This window comes from Taurulus bubalis, assembly GCF_910589615.1.
Source record: "Taurulus bubalis genome assembly, chromosome: 12".
Taxonomy (NCBI): domain Eukaryota; kingdom Metazoa; phylum Chordata; class Actinopteri; order Perciformes; family Cottidae; genus Taurulus; species Taurulus bubalis.
Window position 1 is genome coordinate 16,844,134 of NC_136600.1, and position 20,463 is coordinate 16,864,596.

General features: G+C 39.8%; 2 protein-coding genes across 2 annotated transcripts; both read right to left on the reverse strand.

The window, feature by feature from the left end:
* Positions 1–342: 342 nt before the first annotated feature.
* On the reverse strand, positions 343–4,951 carry LOC306744520 (uncharacterized protein). Its single transcript, XM_079227179.1, has 11 exons — positions 4,930–4,951; positions 4,678–4,747; positions 4,438–4,495; positions 3,993–4,103; positions 3,668–3,811; positions 2,474–2,570; positions 2,220–2,278; positions 1,564–1,680; positions 1,282–1,304; positions 1,095–1,200; positions 343–870 (listed from the first exon to the last, which is right to left on the reverse strand). The coding sequence occupies exons 2-11, from the start codon at positions 4,744–4,746 to the stop codon at positions 539–541; spliced, it is 1,116 nt and encodes a 371-aa protein (XP_079083305.1). The 5' UTR covers position 4,747; positions 4,930–4,951; the 3' UTR covers positions 343–538.
* Positions 4,952–9,522: 4,571 nt separating this feature from the next.
* Positions 9,523–19,780, reverse strand: iffo1b (intermediate filament family orphan 1b; the record flags this gene model as incomplete). The annotated part of the gene is made up of 9 exons (XM_079227654.1): positions 9,523–9,622; positions 11,502–11,632; positions 12,140–12,229; positions 13,295–13,421; positions 13,511–13,698; positions 14,064–14,204; positions 14,742–14,837; positions 15,882–15,942; positions 18,810–19,780. The coding sequence occupies 9 exons, from the start codon at positions 19,778–19,780 to the stop codon at positions 9,523–9,525; spliced, it is 1,905 nt and encodes a 634-aa protein (XP_079083780.1).
* Positions 19,781–20,463: the final 683 nt, after the last annotated feature.

Here is a 20,463-nt window from a genome sequence, read left to right on the forward strand (position 1 = left end):
GTGCAGTATGTTTCTAAATGCAGGTATGTACTATTGTACACAAATGTTAGAGATATTTCACATCTTAACATTTATAGGTGTATTTATAAATAGACTTTTCAGATAATACATATCAAATGTGAATATTTTTAACATGCATTTCTATTTAGTTTTCTATATTCTAAATAAAATTGTGCTTTAATCAAAATGCTTCATATATGCAAAACATTAAACATTCAGGTCAAATACTTGAAAGCAAGCTGACAGGGCTTATTAAAGAGTATTTACATTATATTTTAAAGAATAAGTTACAAAGCAGATCACCCTCCAGCTGTTCCTCCAGAGTTAAAGTTTCTGGTGTGTTTTCTTGGAACCTGCCCATAAAATTGTCTCTGCAGAGCAGTGAGATGCCTTTACAGTTTGCAAAAGACGGAGATGGATCTACTCCACACTCATCTGTGGTTTCACAGTTTTACAGTTCCTTCCTTTAAAAGAATACGTCTGGGATGAGTCTGAACGTAACCACCAACACAAATCTTGTTGGGTTTTTTAGGATCCATCATAGCGACTCCTCTTTGGACATGTGGAAGTCTTTCCCCTGCTCCTGGGAGGGAAAAAAAACGCAGTCAATCTCCCCGCTCCTCTCCTCCTCGGAGAGGTGGATGCTTGGAGAAGATGTGGGATGAAACACAGGACAGTGTTTCTCTTCTTCTTCTTCTTCTTCTTCTTCTTCTTCTTCTTCTTCTTCTTCTTCTTCTTCTTCTTCTTTTTCTTCTTCACTAATCACTCCTTCAGCTGTCTTCTCACATTCAATTGTCGGTCCAACTTGGCCTGTAAACTGACTGAGTAAGCTAAAGATGACCGTCCCTGGATTGTGGACATGGACTGGACCTATAGGGATCATAACAAACAAAGAGTGCACTTAAAGGAATGTTTTAATCGATCCATTGAGGTTCATTAAAATATAGTTTACAGAGTAGGAAAACTCAGTCACAACTCAGACTCATTACAGTGACACAGCTGCATATTTTACATGTTTATGTTTTATTTTCTTAATGACTCCACAAAGTGAGCCAAGTATTTCACATGAAAGTCTTCATTTCACTCATCAGTACCCAGATTGGCTGCTGAAAGGAACGGTGGCGGCTGCTTTGCACTGAATGAGTCTCTGGGGAGCTGATGAGTTGAGTCAGTTGGCTTGTGAGAAGCATCTCTTCCTCCCTAAAGAAGAACATGTCCATCAGTGATGTGCAAAAAAAAAAAAAAACATGATATGGTGAGGCTTGGAAAATAGCTATTTACCTTATTGCAGATGTTTTTAATAGCTGGAAAACAATAGATGAATTAATTAATAATATAAAGTCAGTTTCTTTACACATGTCCACCAATGATGAATCAACATGTATATGATTTATAAAGCAACTAACAGTCTAAAGCTAAAAACTAGAGCTAAAGCTCACGATACATTTCAGGAAACTGTTTATTGTATCCCAGAAGGGGTGTGATCATAAAGTTCAAGGAGTTCGATTGATTAAACTAAAACACCAGAAACTGACTTTGTCATGGATGTAAACGCCACATTACCTTGCTTGAAACATGTTTCTTCTCTGGGGCGACGAACAAAGAGCAGGATCACAAGGGCCACACATCCCCCGACAACCACTGGACACAAGATGGCCGCCAGCTCATTGTTCGTTTTGTCTAAGAAAAATAAACAAGACGTAAGACTCTACAGCCACTGCTGGGCTATTAGCTAAATACTAACTTGCTCGCAATGACAATGTTAACATGCTGAAGTGCAGCAGGTAATATTAACAGGTTCACCAACATCGCTAAAGCCTGTTAGCATGCTGAAATGAGCTAATTATCACCAATCATAAAGTTCAGCTGAAGCTAATGTTATTAGTTTTGCAAATGTAGTCATAGACTAATTGGAGAAATTAGAATTTTTCCATTATGATACCGCAAAATCCAAAGTCAGGGATGAACCAGATTTCATCTAGTAGTTTGAGAGCTAGAGGGAACCTTCTGGTGGTGCCAGAGGAAAAGTCACGGCATCACCAAAGTCAGTAGGAATCATCCTCTCTGGGTCGTGAATGTCTGTACAACCTTTCATGACAATCCATCAGTCTGACCGACATTGCCATCACTAAGTCATGGTGCTAGCGTGGCAAAAAATCAATCATTGTGCCTTTTCAACTATAGAAATCCATCCAAAATATTGTGCAGTCTCCACATACCATCCCCTCTTCTGGGATGTGTGCCATTTCCTGCCGCTTGGCCTGACTGACGGCCACACCTGTGTGAGATAAGGATGAAAGTGTGAGGTATTTCAAATATGTGACCTTGTGAACAAAGACCGACTGCAATGTCTGAACCAAATGTTAAAATAATCTTAATGAAAACACTGTAACTATGAGAGCATTGTAAGTTATCTAGAGTTTGGGTGTCAGGTATTAAATATGTACTGTATCTAAGGAAATCCATGACATACTCGGGTAATCGGCAGGGTTTGGCGGAAGTGCTGCTTTGTCCGGAGGAAGCTGAGGATGGAGTGTGTTTATCTTTGCCTGAAGTAACAGCGGCTACTTCTGAAGAACAAAAAAACGTCTTTGGTTTGGTTTCAGATTTCAGGGGAAAAACACAAGAGCAAACAAAATCTCACTAACATGTCTTTGTAATGGCAACAAACTGTACAGCTATACATGAGAAACGTGAAAGGTGTTTGAGTCACACCATTTCATGGACAGCTGCTTTGTGTGGAAAAGTCAACGTAATACAAACACAATTCAAACCATTACGAGGGATCTGAGAGTTTAAAAAGAAAAATGTGCTCCACTAAAGTGAAAGTGCAGCTTGAGGCAGATAATATATGTGAGATGGGAACGTCATTCCTCATCGTCATCTTCTATTTTGGGACTTTGTTCTAAATTACTCCATTTCAGTTTTCACGTTTTCACTTATCTGAATACATTGAGCTGACAGCTGTAGTTACTTTGCAAATGATCATTTTACATTCTTCTTCTTAAAATAAGTATGAAATATCCCTGTTGTTGTGTAAAAGTCAAATTGATTGTTGTGACTCCCTGGGGGCCTCAGGGTGAAGGCTCAGACCATGAACTGCACTACTTAACGTCCGGTCAACGCTGACGCTCAGACCTTTGTTGCGTGTCATTCTCTTCTCTCTCCCCCTCATTCCCTGTCATCGCTCCTCTGGCAACTCACATGAAATGCATAAAATGTTCCACAGTTTTGGGAAAATCTCACACTTCATATATCTATATTTATTTGTGAATTTGCAATGTTTCATTATTTCTTATCAGCAACATTGAATATGTACATGGCTCTGTGACAGAAACCTTCTATCAAAATATATACAATTACTTTTTTATGTTTAAGTATATTTTCCTGCTTATACTTATACCTTACTTGGACTTGTTAAATGGATTTGCATTAATGTAGCGCCTTGCTAGTCTTCTGACTACTCAAAGTGCTAAACACTACATGTTAACATTATGACACACACACACACACAAACACACACACACACACACACACACACACATACACACACACACACACACACACACAGAGGACTTCAGTCATTCTCCTACAGTCAGTGAAAACTGTCATGAGGCCCCCTGTTGGTTGACAGAATTAAACCTCTTCCATTCTGCTCAGTATTTACCAGTCGTGGTTGTCCCTTGAATCTGGACACAGTATCTGCAGTTTTCAGAGTATGGGACCATTTCAGTACACATGAAACCATCCTCACAGACGCACTTCACATTTGTCTCTCTGGTGCAGTTCTGAACCACCTTCAGATGAAAATCTGAGACAGTGGAAAACAGAGAGAGATTTTAGAGATGTTAAATCACTCAAGAATTTCAAGAAATGCAAAAATATTTCTTTTCTTCTGTTTAATATAGAAACCCAAGGTCACATTGGGATCATCCTCATCAGTGATGGATGAAATCGTTAAATCAGTAGCAATGACTCATAGTTTTTTTTACCTGGTCTACAGTCTCCATAGCAGGGATGGCAGCTGGGCTCACGGTTCAACTCAGTTGTGTAATGTCCAGCAGGGCAGGACATGCACTCTGTGCAAGACTTCTGATACTTACCTGACAGATTAGAAAGAAACACAGGAGAAGAAACAAATGAGAACAACCGGATGAGACGGAGAGCAGAGAGAGGCTGCTCGCCCAGAGCACATATCAATGAAGGATGTGGTCATACAGCAGAAACTTTGTCTGCAGCGGGCCTTGTTTTTCATCAAGACAAACAGAGAGACAGGCAGAGAAAGATAGATATCGAATGCCTCAGTGCTTCAGAGTAATTTCCAAAGATGAATAATCACTGATTCATTCAATAAAAACAGTGAGTCAACACTAAATGAGGAACAGAAAGAAAAACAGATACAGAAATAGATGACGCTCACACCAGATATCATCTTACCTGCAGGGCACATTTGACATGTTCTGCCGCCCACAGTGTAATACTGGGTCCCATCCGTCTGTTAACACATTAACACAATTAGATACAAACCTCAATACTCCAGCAAAGTCCTGATTAACTTGAGTATTCATGTTTATATATTTGACAGCTATTTGTTATACTATATCAAACAACACTACTTTTTATTTATTTTATTTTACAATTATGTAAAATCGATAAACTGAAGATAAAGTTCACTACCAGCGGAAAGGTGAGCGCCAACTGTGCAGAGGACATCAAGAGGATCATAAAACATTGCACAAGTTTCATTCTATGGAGAAACATTTTGAAAATATTAAAACAAATGACTTATATCAAATGAGCAGTGAAAAAAAAAAACATTAAAGGAGCTGGTTCTGTAAAGTTTGGTGCACCAATAAAATATATCATATCATAAATAAGCTGGGACAATAAAATATCATGGAACATGAAGAAAACATTTAGTTTTTTTACCTTTGATATGATGCGCCCTTTGTTCTCCTTCTATAGTTTTGTTAACTTCCTCAAGGTGCGACTCTCTTTCTTTCTTTCTTTCTTTCTGTCCTCTCACTCACTGTTTCCTTACCTGGTGATTTCTTCCGGTCTCACGCCTACTGATCTCTACCAGTGAGCTGCGGTTCTGTTTACACGTTCGGCTCTCGCATGCAGACCTGTCTGCACTCTGACTAATGTTTCTGAATCAAAGCCTCATCACTTTCCGTGCAAACTGCAAAACCTGACAATGTTGAAGGAACAGACCATTTTTTATAGCGACGGTTACAATTTCATTTTTGATGACGGTATATTTTCAGTACATTACTCAGATTTCCTACACATTGTAAAATATGTTCTCTTAAAAGGTCAGTTCACACAAAGTAAAGAATAGAATGACTGCCTTGCAGATGAAGGCCTGCGCCAACCAGTCAAGTATCACTTTATATACTGTACTATTAGTCATTTGTGTAAACATTAGCAATTCAATAATTGAGTTATAGCCAAAAGTGTGTTTGATGCGGCCCCAGTGACCTGTGAAAGTCCTGGATTGAAAATCCTACTTGAGTGAGAATTGTTATCAGCTAAATATAAATCAAAAATCAAAATAAAAGTACTTGTCCTGCAGCAGTGATATATATATATATATATATATATATATATATATATATATATATATATATATATATATATATATATATCATATCATATCATTATATTTAGTTGGTTGAGGTACAGCTTTGTATAACTACTTTATATACAATTTGGTAGTTAAGGCCGGTGGTTCCCAACCTCTGGGTCAGGTCCCCTCAAAAGGTCACCGAATAAATAGGAGGGGTCGTGTTATGATTAAAAGGAGCAGGAAGAAGACAAACCAGAAAAGGTTTTGCCACTCAAAATTGTATAATATTTGGGGGGGATTTTCTCTGATTTTCTTTTTCTGTGTAAATCATTAGATAATCTTACCTCTACAACAGTTATTTGAATTAAATCATTTTAGAAGTTTAGAAGGAAAATCTCTCCTGCTAACCAGCTTCTAACAACTCATCGGACATCTGAAACATGACATTACCAACAGGTCCCCACCAGAAAGCGTTTTTCATTGGAAATCTTAAACATTGCGTCGTAATTTATAAATAAGTAAAAATATATTTTTGATATGATGACAATCTTAATCTGAAAAGTAACTAGATGCTAAATTAATCTACTGGGAAAAAATATTTTTCTCTGGAATGTGGCAAAGTAGAAGTATGAAGTAATGTAAAAATGGAAGCAACTCAAAACTATAGAACAACATTTCCGTAAATATACTACAATACACCTCTGCAGAAAGTTGGTGAGTTTCATTTGTGTCGCTCACATTTAAAACATCTTTCCAAAACAGTGTCCATACAGGGCTCACCGTCAACAGTTCCTTCTGACTGTTAATGCTAATTAACCAGAGCATCTGAGACATTATTTCTGGAAAGAGATGCTGCTGTTGGTTTGTTTTAATATAATTACGAGCCCAACAAAGCCAATTCCTTTCACCTCCATTGTTTCTTTTTTTTTCTAATTTTAGGTGAACCGAACCTTTAATTTAAAGACAGACAGAAAAGGCTAAACGGAAACACATGCAGTATGTTCCAAGTAATAACACATAATGTTGCTCAGTTGCATCTTTTATTCTTTCAGTCTCTCTTGACACGTTACATACTGTAGCTCTGCAGTGAAGCTTTTATTTAAGCCTAAATTACTGTCTTGATATTTAAAGCTGCATCGTCACACATCTGAAGAACATGATCACAAATCAGGATTATCAATCAAATTGTTCTGCGACACAAATTGAATCCATTTATTTTGTCTTCTCTTTAAAAACATTAAAGAAGGGACAAAAAAAACATCATATCTTGTCATTGACCACCATCTTTTCCATTGAGAAACAAAATAGGGCCATCAGATAATTGTATCTTAGTTCAAATTTCTTTCTGTGTGTGTGACTCTGGACATTCTTTGCTTGCAGTCTTTGAACACAAGTATATATTCAAAGCTATATTTCCTTTACACATATAATATCAAAGTCATTGTACAGTCATTTCACGAAAGCATTTGCATTTCAGCAGTTTTTTTACGCGACTTATTTTTAAATTGACTTTATTTGGCAACCATATACACTCATAAAGAAAAAGTACCGATGGAAAAAATAACTCCATTGTCATTTGATTTAGATACCTTACATTTTTGAGGTGATTATTTTTTAACAGAGAGCTCTGTCCCAAATGCCAAACACAGAGACAATATCAAATTGGACTTATGTTTCCTTCTTCTTCATGTTGTACATTTTTCCCAGTAAAAGTATTTTTAAAAACACTCACTATACAGACATAACATCCCAAAACAGACACACTGGCACATGCATACATAGAGACCCACTCAGCGCGTGAAAGTAAAGCTATACAAAAAGGGAAATGGCGTGTTTTATGTCTCACACAATTGATCTCTGGCATCCTCCTTCTGTGTTCAAACAGTAGCGGAAACACTGCGATTAGCACTCAGCTGAGTCCAACAGCCACACATGCATGAGTTTATACAAGATTAAATGATGTCCTCTTAACGTCTTTAAAGTGTTGAAGAAATATTTCAACTGGTATTGAGACAGAGAAGAAACTAGAGCCAGGACTATTTTTAGTGTCTGATAGAAGAGCAGTAAGGACAGTGGGGATTTACAGCAGTGTGCTAGTATATGTTTTACTGCAGCAGTGTACAAAGTTCATTGTTAAATGTACCTAGGAAAACATAAATAAAGTAAGAATGAGGTATGTGTTCGTGTTAAATTCATTATTCTAGTTCCCTACCTGCAACATGTAGAAGATTAGTAAACATAATAGAATAAATACAGTTTTCTATTTCCAGCATGTCGACATCTTTATGTTACATGTTTTACAAGTAATAGTGACGATTGTTTCATATACATTTTTGCTCTGCTCTTCCTTTCTATGTGCAAACAGGCTCAAAAATAGGTTTAGTTATATACATCAAGCACCTTGGTGAAATAGCCTCGGCAGCTATACTAAGTCTTTTTTTTCTTTTTTCTTTTTTTTTTTCAGCAACTTCCTGTTGATTCACAATCTAACCATTTTATTTTGGCACTAAATGGCTAACTTACTCTATTTTTTTGACTTTCTTTTGTTCTCCTTTAAGTGATTCAACCATGCAGTTCTGCTCAAACAATCCAGGACCTGACTCTAATCTTAGACATGAAAATAAAACAAATTAGTAATAGCGACACAGTGCATTTAATCACACGGTATGATTATTCCCAGACAGCAGAATGAAGAGCCAACACTGACTCTAGATCAGCTACATTTAAAACTGAAAACAAACATGCTTCCCTCGGACACTAACAACAACCATCTCTGCTATCACCTGGAACTTTGGGTTTGTTATGAAGCACCATTAAAAAACATGTGATGTTCAATGTATTTCAGATGTTTTTTGTTGTTGTTATGAAAAAAACAACCTTTTTCGTGCTCTACTTTGATATTTTCCAAATTAATTTTAATTTTTAATCTGACATTGATGTTGGTGGCTAATAATAATTCAAATGTTACCTTTCGGTGAGCCAGGAAGTCCAAAGCACATCAGCAACGAATAACATTGCTACTTTTTTACAGCGGTTTTTTTCCCATAAAATCTAGTTTGGATTCATGTAATTCACAGCAGATAAATGATGGATTGAAATGATTCTATTTCCTGTTTTCAGGATCGTACCCAATTCATATTTATGAAATAAGGTCTTTGCTTGTGGTTTAATTGGTTACTACACTGATGTAAAGCAAGCTCTGAATCTGCAGCTGAAAGGCAGGAAAATGCTGAATCATGACATCTTATTAGACTTTAAAGACTCAAGCTCCTCATTATCAATATAAAACTGACCAATCAAACTCAGAAATACACTCCAGGACAATCTTTGTTTCTTCAAGACTCAAAGTATCCCTTTTGTGTGTTCCTTTAGTGACACATTGTTAATAACAGGCCTGTAAATGTGTGTGGAGTGGACTTTACAAGGTCCTTACATCTACTGGTTGTCGTATTTGCTCGATTATCTTTAAACGCAGAGGTTATGAAGTGTGTTTACTGTGTTTAGATTAAATTATGCTATGCTTTCTAGTAGCATGCAGCACTGCACTGCAAGGACATCAGCCCATTTATTTACAATAATTCCTCTACTTTCTGAATCTTCACATTCCATCATAAGATTCACTTTTGAACTACTGCTGGCAAACATAAGGTGACAAGGTCCGACTATCAGAAGACTTCTCCCCTCTGCGGGACATCAGTGACATCTACATAAAGTAGTAATGACAGAAATCCAGATACTCAATCACAGTTTCAGCGCTAAAAAGTCTCCTCAGACCAAAGATGACTTGCGTGGACAGCAGGAAGAATTAACAAAATAACTCCCTACATGAAGAGGTTCATGTAAACATGGTGTTGCCATATTTACAGGTGCGTATTGCATCAGTGTGGTACTGTAGCTGGATGCGGGGCAGGTCACATGAGCACAACCCCCATTGCTGCCGGAGTGAGGAAGTGTCAAGATCGTCTAGTGCTCGAGGAAGAAGGCGCCGAGGATGATGACCTGTCGTTTTCTCTCTGGTCACCGCCCTCAGTGGACGCAGGCGCCTCAGAGTCACTGTGCGACACAAACACAAACATATGCTGGAATGTAAATAAATGCAAAAATGTGATTATTCACGTCTCACTCTTCTTTTTCAGTTTTTCTGTTCTTTTCTTTTCTTTTTCCGCCTCCAGGGGGTCGATAGCTTGCCAGTCAGGCTTTTTCTGTGTGTATATACAGTATATATATATGTATATATATATATATACATATATATATACATATATATATGTATATATATATATATATATATATACGTCAGCCTAGCTAAGATGCTAACCAACGCTTTGACTTCGACAGGCCCAAGAGGAGCGACGCGGCCACGGCAGTTCACGTTTTTGTTCCTGTAGTCCGAAGGAAGAACACTCAGTCTGAACAACAGTAGCTTTTTAATTTTTTTTATTATTATTTTAACAAACAAGCTATACCAGAAGTTGTCCGTCTGAAGTCTGTTTATTTTAGTTAGTTCTTGTAAACTTCTTTGCTGGCTGAGGACAGAGAACAGGAAGGTGACTATACTATCTGATGTCAGTGTTCTTCATTATTGATTATTATCATTTATAAACTTCACTCAGGAATGTTATTTTTTTTTATTGCCATTTAAAATTTGTTTCTAGTGATTCATTAATTAAACATGACTCATGTTGCTCTATATATGTTTTTAAAAGCAATCATTTAGTTGTGAAAAAGAACTGAGTGTTGCTAAAAGTAGCTCTTTGTAGTCATAAAATCCTAAAGATAGCTATACACTTGGAAAGAGAGGGGGAGCAAGGGTGATGTTGTTGCTTGCGATCTGAAATCTCACCACTAGATGTCACTAAATCTCACACACTGTTCCTTTAAATCAGGGGTGTCAAACTCATTTTCACCCCAGGCCACATCAGAATCATGGTTGCCCTCAAAGGGCCGGTTGTAATTGTACAGTAGCAGGCCGTGGATTTTCTACCTGCGCTTTCAGTGGATCAGCTGTTCGGCGCCCCCCACTAGCTAAAAAATTGAATTTATCTGTTACTGTGACATAAATCGATTTAATTTAGGGTTAAGAAACCCACATTACTCTATCAAAGATACGCACGTTATTATATTAACTTTGTTCAAAGCTTTTTTGTCACAGTTGGGAAGGACATAACTCTAATAAGAATATGCATGTGGTCTGGGGCAGTGGTTCAACTGGTCTGGCTGTAGGACTCACCATCACCCCTGAATGACCCGCCGAGAATATTCAATTCAATTCAGTTTATTTTATATAGCCCAAAATCACAAATTAAAATGTGCAACCTGTACACATAACTGTGTACAGCTTGCTGTTCCGGGACCTCACATCGGATTCAGAAAAACTCCCCCAAATAAAGATAGTTAAAACCCTTTCACAGGGAAAAAAGAAAGAAACCTTCAGTAGAGCAACAGGTGAGGATCCCTCTCCCCGGATGGACAGAAGCAATAGATGTCATGTGACCAGAATGAACAACGTAACAGAGTTACAGAGCATTACATGAATATGACAGGAATTGAATAAACGGCACTCTGCTGCATTAAAAATTCCCTTCAAAATAAAAGCACAGGATTTATTTATTTTGCCGATGCAAAGGCTCGTGACCGACTGAAAACGGGTCCACAACCCATTGAAAACGGGTCCGCGAACGACTGAAAACGGCACCGCGATTTCACGGCTTTCAAGCCGTCGCGGGCCACATAAAAATACGTGGCGGGCTTTGAGTTTGACACGAGTGCTTTAAATGTTTGTATACTGCCTATAAATGTTGTAAGGGGACTAAAGGTGAAGTCTAACGCTGTGGAACTAAAGATGGAATGTTACCAAAAGAAAAACAAATGGACCGACAGGACAGGCAGATAGATCATGTAGACTGAGAGCCAGCGTGTTTGTGTGCGTTACCTGTCTCCACTGTGTGTGATGAGTCTCCTGCAAGTCTCCATCTGAACATCTAGGCCTCTCTTCATCGAACACATCTCCATGTACTCTTGGAGGTGCCGGTTCATGTCACTCTTTGCTGTGGCCAGTTCCAGCTGGAGTCAGAAAACACGCAGTCAGTCATATTACACATATTAAATTATAAATGTTATGTGTGTTTACCATTAAAATGTTTGTTTACTTCTGTAAAACACTGTAAGGCGCTGGCTACATGCAGGACATACAGTATTACCACGCTTTACATGGCTTCATGTCTTTTATGTCATGTCAAAATAAAGAATAATTTCAGGAGATGTTTGTTTGCACATGTGGGATATGAAAAGAAAAGATGCAGTACAAAACAATCTAAGAAGAAAACAGGATGGACCAGTGAATTAAGTGGCTCTTGAGCCTTGGTTCAGGAATTCATCAAAGCATCATTAAAAGATGGAACAACTCTCTGTCACTTAATCCTGAGGCATCATGTAAATCATCTTTTGTGAATGTTTGAGCACTGAACCTAGACAGGACACTGGAATGAACAAATAACACTGACCATAAAATGAAAGAAAAAATTGACATGAGCAGGGATATTTTTTTAATTAAAAAAATGTGTGTCTGACCTCAATCTGGTCAATTGTCTCTTGGTATTCCTTCTCTCTGGACTTGAAAAGACATTCTGTGTCATTAATCACCTTTTCCAGACAATCATCCTGGTAGATAGAGAGAGAGAGAGAGAGAGAGAGAGAGAGAGAGAGAGAGAGAGAGAGAGAGATTTTTAATATGTTTGTGGTCAGGATATGGAAATACATGGGATAAAATGCTTGCAGTAAACAGAACATGTGTTTGTGTGCTAATCATAGCACAATCAGACTTAGTGAGGTGATACAACTATCAAAGTACAGATGGCTTTATGCTCCAATCAGCTCAAATGTCACCTCTCCTCAGCTGATTGTTCAAATACCACACAGCGGTGAATGAAATCCAATACCTACATGCATTTCTAGGAAACAAACACACTGAATACCAATACAGGCCAGACACAGCATCTGTCTGTCTGTCTGTCTGCCATGCTACAGTAGAGCAGTGAAGGTCAGTGTCCTTGCCTGAGACAAAACTGTATCGACCATCATATCCCGCTGCTGCTCTGCACATCCACTCAATCAGAACTTTAAAAGCTTCTTTGAAATCTGAACCAACAATATCAATACACAGCTGTTTGAAGGATGATAAGTAAAAAAAAAGGTTCAGATCCTGATCACAGACACAAATTCTACTTTCACAGTGTCATCAGAGAATTATAAAAAAAATAGATTAATAGGATCCTTTCTGTATCTGTAGGCTAGGCATGAATGATTTGTAAAAGTAAGATCAAAGAACGTTGGTGTGCATATGTATTGTTGTTAGTATCCTTTTAATACGTTTATCGTGGCAGAAAGTGTAACAACTGGTTTTCTTCTCATTGCTAACAAATATAAGACAAATTATATTGCAGATTTCAATCAATACAACTGGGACTTGTCATCAGGCGACTGTATGTGTGGACCGCTTTGCAAATCAATACACAAACGACCACAGAGCTAAATCATTACATCTCTGACACAGTTAAGAGTGTATTTCAAATGGTAGTGTTATAAGCTTCACAAAGTTATATGTTGTATTGAATTGCATGATGTGGCCTAGGTCTTGCCATTGCTTTTTCCATCCCCTGTATTTAGGCACAAGTTCATTCCTTTAAACCTGATCTCATTGAAATAAGTTCTGTGACAATGGCCTACTTCTCCTGGTGGGTGGGTGGGGTCAGGAGGCAGCGTGCATCCTGGGAAGTCCTCCCAAAGAAGAAGTGTCTCTTCAGTCTCCTCCCAAGCCAGACTGTCGCAATCATCCTCAAACTCACATTCACGTCTGAAATAAAAACATTATGTACACACACATTGGTAAAAAGGACTGACGGACGGTAAGATTATATCACATTTCAAAGTCAGACCACCCACAGTTGGTTCAGCATCCTCTGCATCTCCTCATTGATCTGATTGGCTGATGAGCCACAGCGCTCGTCATCTTTGACCACTCCCCCATCACTTTCAGAGGTGCTGACGGGTTCGTCACACTCGCTACCATTGAATGACAGAGGAGTTTGTTTCCGGCGGAGGTTTAGGGATGATTGGTGGTGCGGAGCCTGCTGGGACACAATCAGGATATATCGGCTTCAATATACCAGACACACTTTACCACAAAGTGACTTGATAACTCATGGAACTAGGGCTTGGCAATAATTCAATATGATAATGTATATCTTTCATTGGAATCATGTTGTGATGAAATCATATATCGAGGTATTTTGATCCACAATTAAGTTGTCTCGATCATATAAATAGGGTATAGGTATATAGGGTATTGGGTAAGAGTATACAGGCTACACAAGTGTAGAAATAGGCTTTACCGTGTGGTTATTTCATATAGACTATGTATTTATTGAATGACCAGAAAACATGCTATATCGTGATATATATCGCTATGGAGATATTGAATGACTAGTCCTGGTACCTGGTACATCTGGATCACATCTTCACAGTTCCTCTGCTGAGCTACGTCACAGAGACGAGCGGTGATGTCGATCCTGCGGCAGATGTCCATGTCCACCTTCATGGCTTTCTCCTGGATCTTACTGTCCAACTCTGACAAGTTCTACAGAGAGGATGGAAGGAACCATACCAAGAAACGTACCAATGCTAAATCAATGCTGTAAATGAATGCATTACTCGTGCTTCACATAAGCTCTTAATAAGAACAACTTTTGGGCTGCCCAGTAAAAACCTATCCGTCTGTTTTATAGCCTCCTTCAGCATGGCTGTGTTTCTATTACACACCTTTTTTTTAGGTGTTATGAGGTCAAACGCTATATCAATGGGGTCTTCCTCATAAACTAATGGGCTAGTTAAAAAGAGGCTTAAGGAGGATACACACTACACCTGCCAAACATGGCAACCCATAGTTGTTCTTATTACTCATGTATAAAGCATACGTAAATGGTCCAATGACTATGAGGTCACACTCAAGCCCTTCGTTACAATTTATGAACAGTAAATTATAATATCATTTTTCTGTAGTTATTTTAAGAGTTGAATTCCATATACCATCCACTGAAAAGCAGGAAAACATATAATTAGTTCTTGTGTGCATAGCTTAGAGATTATGTGACTGTATGGTTTGTACTGCGCTCACATTGCTCATGAGGCCTTTGAAGAGAACCAGCTCTGCCTTCAGCTTCTGAACTCTGACAGCCAGCTCGTCCTGACAGCCTTCACTCTCTTGCAGATCCTGCACGCATTAAAAAAGAAAAACATAAAGAACAAACATGTACAAGTGCAAACACGTAAACACCCACATGTCTTGCTGCATCTCTTTACAGGAAATTACAGGTCACATTATGCAAGCAACATAGTTAATAAAAGTCTATAGCTGCAAAGTGCACAAAACATTGTAAATCCTAAATGCATGATGTCCTCTGTGTAGGTCTAGATTTGTCTCATGGCATCATCATTCTCTCTGTTGACTTATTTATATCCTACAATATTTAAATCTTAAGTGTTTTTTTACTGCTTGTGGTCTCCTGTTGATGTGCTTTCTGCTAAATGGGGGCAGGTACAGATTCCTGGCAATGGCAGATGTGCTTTTCAAACACACCGGTGCATGTGTACCCACACCTACCCCCACACACACAGGAAGCACAAATGACAAATCAACCTGACAGCAGGTGAATTTGATATTTGTGAAAAGGGCTATTTCATTCAAAATACATAATTTCTATTACTTTTAAATGAGAATGGTTGATGCATTTTTAATCAGTTAATGGTCAGTGGCCAAAGAAAAAAGAAAACAATAATCAAAAGAGTGAAACAGTTTTGTATGATTTCGGACTTGAACCAGTGTCGTAGTAACACTGCACAACAGAAGCAATCCATTGTAGTAGCTGCAGCATACTGTGTTCAAACTAACTAATATTAATATTATCAGTGTAGCAAAAAGTCTTTAAATCTATTTAACCACTAACACACTGCTTATTGTTGAAGGGCCAGGAAAACACACATGGTGTAATGTTCATGGTATTTATAGTTTAGCTAAGCCACAGCTGAAGTATCAGTAGTTTTAATGACTCTGCCTGATGTCGAAACTTTCAAATGTAAAGTGAAGACTCAAAGACTCAGTTTAGACAGACTGCATTGTTGGGCTGCAGCCATGTCTAGTCTGCCCGCCTCCAAACCCCCCCCCCCCCCCCCCCCCCACCCCCCCACCCCCCCCCCCACCCACACACACACACACACACACACACACACACACACACAGACACACACACACATTTACCTCTTGTAGATCTGACATTTTCTGCTGCATATCCATCCTCATAGTGTATTCTTCTTCCCATCTAAGAGTCACATTGGATATAAAAAGTAAACAATATTTTAGTGGCTTGTAATGTAAATAGAGAACATACAGGCCAAGGATTTTACACACACATTTTTTAATGCATCTTCAACACCCACTTAGAAAGGCCACTACAGTATAAAGTTAAAGAGAACCATGACATGACAATTTCAGGAGGTTGAAAAGTCAGACGAGCTGAAAGGTACTTAAACCAGATGTTATACAATTTTAAGTGCATCTGACTAGCCATATAAAAACTACAGAAACCAAATTCCTCAGATGACGCTACTGTCAAGGATTTAGGATGCTGAACTACAGGTTGCAGTAACGTTTGAAGATAATTATGTAGCAATGTGGCAGCAAAGAGGGAGAAGAGGACGAGTGTTAGCGAGGTAAACATGGATGTGAACAATGCTGGATGCAAAATATACTTTGCAATTGCCAACGCATTTGTGAGACCTCGGGATACACACAGTGTGTTTTAGTGAGTAACAATGAACATAAACTCAACTTTTGCTTGTTTTACCTAGAAAAGAAAATCATCCCATAAAATTGCAATTTACAGGATCAGTCAACAGTCAGTTTAGTTCAATGATATTAGGATACAAATCTGGACACGAGTTAAATGAAACCATCAGATTTAAATGGGAAACGTGTGAGTGAGAGATTTGCTTATTCTCCCAATGATGAATTGCTTGTTTGATGAATTGTGTGCTACCGTGGTGCAGCCCAGATGGCTCGCCCATGAATCTGAACTTTAATACAGTTAAAAGGCCTGAGCACAGAGCCTGTATGTAATCTCAGATTCAGTGACTTCATACGGCACATGTGCCCAGGGGAAATAGACTCACCGCAGAGGATGTAGCCTCTTATATAAATGCCGTTTTAAATGCAGAATGCTGCGGCACATCGGGGCCTTTAGGGAATACTAAATCTGAAAGAAACTGAGTCATGAATCAGGAGTTGTTGCCGTTGTAGAGGATGTTTGTTTTATCAGTAAGGTGAGAGCGAACAGAAAGCAGAGAGGTGCATCCTTCTGCAATCCAGCAGTCACGGCGTGCAGAGCATGCTGCATTGCAGATACAGTGTGGAGTGTGAAGTGGGGGATGCGCAGTAGGAGAGACGAGAGGCAGAGAGCTTGAGAAGTGTTCAGTGTGTCTAATTGTGTGGGGTTTGTGTGAGAAAGACAATGTGACAGTACGTGGGCAAAGTGAAGAGAGTGAGGGGCCGGGGCTCTGGGAGGGTTAAGGGGGAGAAAGAGAAGTTGTCCTTGAATAAAAAAGAAGCAAAATGCTCCAAAAGTATGAGATGAATTAATTCATAGGTGAGTTTAGATACTAGAAAATGATTCACAGGAACAACAGCAGACATTTCATTATTATATTTGACTGCATAGGTAATGGCAGTAATGGAGTTTCACTTGGAGAAACAGGCTTTAATGCCCCATTGTTTCGAGGAAAACTGATACCTTCAGTTAGCACACAGAGGTTGAGTCCCCTAACAGAGGGCTGAACAGAAACAGGTTTGAACAATAAGTGGGACACGTATGTCACACCCCTTGATTCACAGGTAGAGACACAAAACACAACTTTTCAGGTGAGCAACTCATCCGCTCTCAAGTCTCTACAAACAAATAAATTGTGCATCTTACGTCACACATATTTGGGCTGTTGGAGTCGTCCCTCCAACTCTTTCACAAATAACCCACTATACTGTGGTCTCCTCTGGGAAGAATGCATGGCTGCTCATTTAGACATAATATGAGGGAATTCAATGCGCTGGAACATGGAGCTAATTGAGTTCACTCAGGACGGGTCCTACGTAATCCAATTGTCCTTCAAAATCTAGCTAGGATTTAACAGATGTGGGTGGTTTTCTCCAATAAATTCATAATCCAAACAGATCTCAATGAGTTATTCCAGTGATCTGCAAACGCAGACAGCCGTCTCCCTAAATTGGAAATCAGAGCATCCAGATCTGGACTGGTGATGTCATCGTGACACATTGTTGTCAACTGGTACACCGATGAATAAGCGATTGTGGGTTCAGAGATGTAACATGATGCTGGGGCTGCAACTATTGATCATGTGCATTATTAATCATTAATTACTTTATTTAAATTAACTGTTATAAAAATGTCCATGAAATTTCCACAAACATTTCTGCTTTAAAAATAACTGCGATAATCAACTATCAACTAATCAAGTATTTCAGCTCGAGGTCAAACTTAAAGTTTGTAAAGCTTACAGCTGTAGATCTCAAACGTCCATATGTCCCAGTAAAACACTGTGGGTGCTGCTCCAGCATCATAGGGTTTGTTTGAATATTCACATTGGCCTAGCTGGACCACCTCCAGAGTCTCTCATTATATGGGACCATAATAAGTATTTCATCTTCTCAGAAAAATAAATGTTGGCTATAAAATCAACCAAATTCTATTTCAGTATGGATTTCTCCTAATAGTCCTGTAAACTAAGCCACCCATGGGTGAGTCATCTTGGGAGCAACATGAACTCTGAAGGGGACATTTGTGCAGCAGACTGAGCTCCACACATCCCCGCTAATATTTGACCTTCATTCTTCTTTATATTTAGCGAGTGACGTGTTAATTTCCTTGGTGTATTTCTAGCAGCAGCACCTGCCTCTGTGGTCAGACATGAAGTGGATGCTGGGTCAGGCTGGATGTGATGGATGGAGAGGGCTTTGTGCTGACTCTGCTTCTGTTGGAGACAGCTGGTCTGCAGTTGCTTTACAGCTCTGCTCACTGCTCCAAAGTAGAGCATTACACACACTTAAGGAAACTACAGTACAACCTCATGCCTCTGTAGGCCTGTTACAAGTACAATAAAAGAGTTTTACTCCACTTACCTGCGTTTATACTCGTCTCTCTCCCTCTTCACCTTAGCCAGGACGTTATACAGGGCTCTTATCTCAGGGGTGATGGTGTCAATCTGGACCCCGACTCCGTCAGGGTGCACCCAGGAGACTCCTGGGCTGGTCAGGCGGTCCCCACTGGGGCCAAACTTGCGTGTGTGGTTGTAGGACCAGATGGTGCCCGGGAGAAACCGTGGAGGAGGGTTGGTGGAGCTCCCTGGACCTGCGCTGGTGTTGGAGAACGTTTTAGAGCCAGAGCCTGGGGAGTCCACACAGGGAGAGGCCTGGCTGATAGTGATGGCCGGGTTACAAGTGGCATTTGTTTGGGTTGAACTGGAGTTTTCGGAAGAGAGTGGTGGTGTGAACAGTGTTGTAGGCCTCCTGGCTGAGTTGTTGGTGTTGTGGAAGGGGAGGGAGCCGGGCCTGAGAGGTACGGTCCCGACAAATCCGGTCTGCACACCTGCCTCCTGGGTATGTCCCCTGCTCTCGCAGCATCCACCCTGACAGCCTTTGTTGACATCCAGCGCCTGCTGCAGTTGTTTCTCCAAAATCTTATTTCTACGCTCTAATTCATGCACTTTTGCTAAAAAGCATCTGAACCTCAGATTGAGAGTTTTGAGGACGCTGATGTTGGATCCCAAGTCGTTTCTCAGAGCCATGGCAGCAGGAGGGTGCGATGCAACGCGATGGTGGTGGTGGCTGCGGCTGTGGGGGAGGTAAGGGGAGGTCTGTGAGGGTGCGGTGAAGTCAGGCCCCGGATGATCGGGCCCCGGCCCGGACTGCTCACCCAGCAAAAGGGAGGTCTGGTCCGATCCACCGAAGATGGTGTCGGACAGGAGGGCCGAGGGAGAGTCCGGGTGTCCGGGAGCTTGACTCTGCTGCGGATGCTGTTGGACATGCGTGTTTGCCCCCAACAAAGGATTCATGCTATGGTATGGAAAACTAAAGCGCTGCAGATCTGGCATGAAAACGGACGGGAATTGTCTTGCCACAACAGAATACAGTGAAAAAACAAGCTGTTAAACGAACCAGAAAAAAACATGCGCTCAAAACGCCAGTATTTTTACCTGATTATATAACCGCTTCTAAATAAGAATCTTATCCTTAAAGCTGAGAGGTCTTAACGTCGGCTTGATGGATCAGTGCTCTCTGACCGTCCATAATAAAACATCCAAAAGCGAATCCACACGGGCTGCGAGCGATAAGGATACAAAATGCGGCACCACTGGACCGGCCCCTCGGTGAGATGTTTTGCAAAAATAAACGGTGAATAAATGAAGGAAATGACGCAGAGCGTGAATAACAGATACAAATCCAGTGTCACTGAAGTTCTGGCAACAAGATGTGACCGCAGGCAGGAGGAGCAATGCTGCGGGATTGGAGGAGCACTGCTACCGTAAATCCTGGACTAGTGTCGCGCTGATCCATTAACTGTTTTCTGTGCAACACTTAGGACGGTATTACCTTGTTGCTTCCCTTTATTTAGTTCAGATTTTGATATAACTGGGAGTCAAACGTGGAAGAGTAAATACAGTTATAATGATAATATTAACATCTTCAAATACTATGTGAAATATATAAAGGATACTAAACTGGCAATTCAAACACCTGTCCTAAAACACACACACAAAAACACGTTTACTGTGTC

What these genes read in the sequence shown, in the direction of transcription:
- LOC306744520 (XM_079227179.1), bottom strand. Translation starts at nt 4,746, where the DNA reads ATGAAACTTGTGCAATGTTTTATGATCCTCTTGATGTCCTCTGCACAG. An exon ending in TCAAGGGACAACCACGACTG is followed by an intron (nt 2,571 to 3,667) that starts GTAAATACTGAG and finishes TTTGTTCTTCAG; the next exon opens with AAGTAGCCGCTGTTACTTCA. An exon ending in AAACCCTGCCGATTACCCGA is followed by an intron (nt 2,279 to 2,473) that starts GTATGTCATGGA and finishes TATCTCACACAG; the next exon opens with GTGTGGCCGTCAGTCAGGCC.